Source organism: Momordica charantia (assembly GCF_013281855.1).
Source record: "Momordica charantia cultivar OHB3-1 chromosome 5 unlocalized genomic scaffold, Mcharantia_2.0 BLBB01000005.1, whole genome shotgun sequence".
Classification (NCBI taxonomy): Eukaryota; Viridiplantae; Streptophyta; class Magnoliopsida; order Cucurbitales; family Cucurbitaceae; genus Momordica; species Momordica charantia.
The window spans coordinates 3,404,073-3,405,823 of NW_028275163.1; the positions used below are offsets into that span (position 1 = coordinate 3,404,073).

The 1,751-nt window shown below is 36.0% G+C and overlaps 1 protein-coding gene across 1 annotated transcript; it reads left to right on the forward strand.

Moving 5' to 3' along the window:
* Positions 1-325: 325 nt before the first annotated feature.
* LOC111016369 (auxin-responsive protein SAUR32) lies at positions 326-1,128 on the forward strand. The gene has a single exon (XM_022291753.2). It carries the CDS (start codon positions 667-669, stop codon positions 1,012-1,014), a length of 348 nt encoding a protein of 115 aa, XP_022147445.1. The 5' UTR covers positions 326-666; the 3' UTR covers positions 1,015-1,128.
* The last annotated feature ends 623 nt before the right edge of the window (positions 1,129-1,751 follow it).

The window sequence follows — 1,751 nt, forward strand, 5'->3', positions numbered from 1 at the left end:
CGTACAGTATTATTCTACACCCACAAAGAAACTAAGAAACTGAAAAAGAAACAAGTCGAAATTAAAAATTAGGAAAAATAATAGAATTTATATATTAAGCATTTAATATCGGACAAAAAAAATCACATAGCTTTTTCTAATAACAAAAGATTAATATTTTTTCTTCTGAATGCAAAAGCAGTGATTCGAACTTCCTTGAGTATCTTACTAGCGGAGAAAAAAAAAATAAAAATTTAATTAAATTATAATTGAAGGGGTTGAAAACAAAAAATTTAATACAGTCAAGAAAGAAGTGGATGCTTTTATATTTATTTTATTTTATGGGAACCCACTTCCAAAGTAAAAGTTCCACTTTGTATGGTTTTTAATTGAATTGCGAATTTCTATATAACCAAACCCTAATTCGTCCCTCTGTGTAATTATGAGTGTTTCAAATTCAGCCTCAGCCATGGCCAATTCCAACAATTTTTTTCCAACTTCCTCCCTCAGCCCCACACTACTCTCTTCTCCATCACTTCCAATTCCCCCCATTTCACCCTCAGATCCATGGCCTTTTCCTTCTAATTGAATTTCCCATCCCCGCAAAAAAAAAACCCTAATTTCAAAATCCCCCTTTTTCTCACCATTTTAATTTAATTTCTTCCTAATTTGGATATTCTGGTCCAGATGGGCGGCGGAGATAGAAGCACGAGGAGCGGCGGCGGCGGCGGCGGCCACGGCAAAAGGCAAGGCTCCGCCACCGCCGCCGTCCCGAAAGGGTGCTTGGCCGTGAAAGTGGGCCACCAGGGGGAAGAACAGCAGAGATTTGTGGTGCCGGTGATGTATTTCAATCACCCGCGGTTCATGCAGCTGCTCAAAGAGGCGGAGGAGGAGTACGGATTCGACCAGAAGGGGACAATCACCATCCCTTGCCACGTGGAGCAGTTCCGGCACGTGCAGTGCATGATCGACCGCGAAAATTCCTTCCGCCGGCACCACCACCACCACGTCGGATGCTTCCGGGTTTCATTCTGACAAAAAAAAAATGAAAATTTTATTCCCACTTTTTTTTTTCTCTGTAAATTTCTCTGCAATTGGAGTCTGTAATCCCAATCCAAATAAATACTTCCATAAATATACTTTTTCTAATTTTGCCTTCCCTTCCCCTAATTTCTTCACACCCATGAACAACAAAATTTTAATTTTCCATCAATTTTATTTTTTGATAGCTAATCACGATTATAGTGAAAAATAATTCCAAAATTCTGTACCCAATAGCCGTGAGCCTCGTGTGAAAAGAAAATTGAAGAATTTTCCGGGGAACTTTAGTCTTTAATGATGTGGGGAGACTGGAGAGTGAGCCGTGTAAAATTAGCTTTTCTAACAGACATTGACATTTATTTTCACAAAAAATTATTATATATATAAATATCAAATTGTCTATTTTTCTAAATAAGAATTGCAAAAGCTTACCATGCACTGTGTTATTGTACAATATTCTGGACGAATAAACTTTTTTTGTGCTAATAAAAGTTAATATTCCTTATTCAAACATAAATTGCAAAAAGTGATCTTATGCTCTAGACTCTATGTACATATTGCTTTTGTCATTTCAATTTCTTTTCACTTGTGTTTATAACGGAGAGCAAAAGTAATTACAAAAAAAAAAGATAAAGATAAAAAGGTGTACTACGATGTTTACATACATGTAATTTATGGTTATTTTTTTTGGGAAATTGAATATTCATATATATAATTAAAAGAAAGCGTAA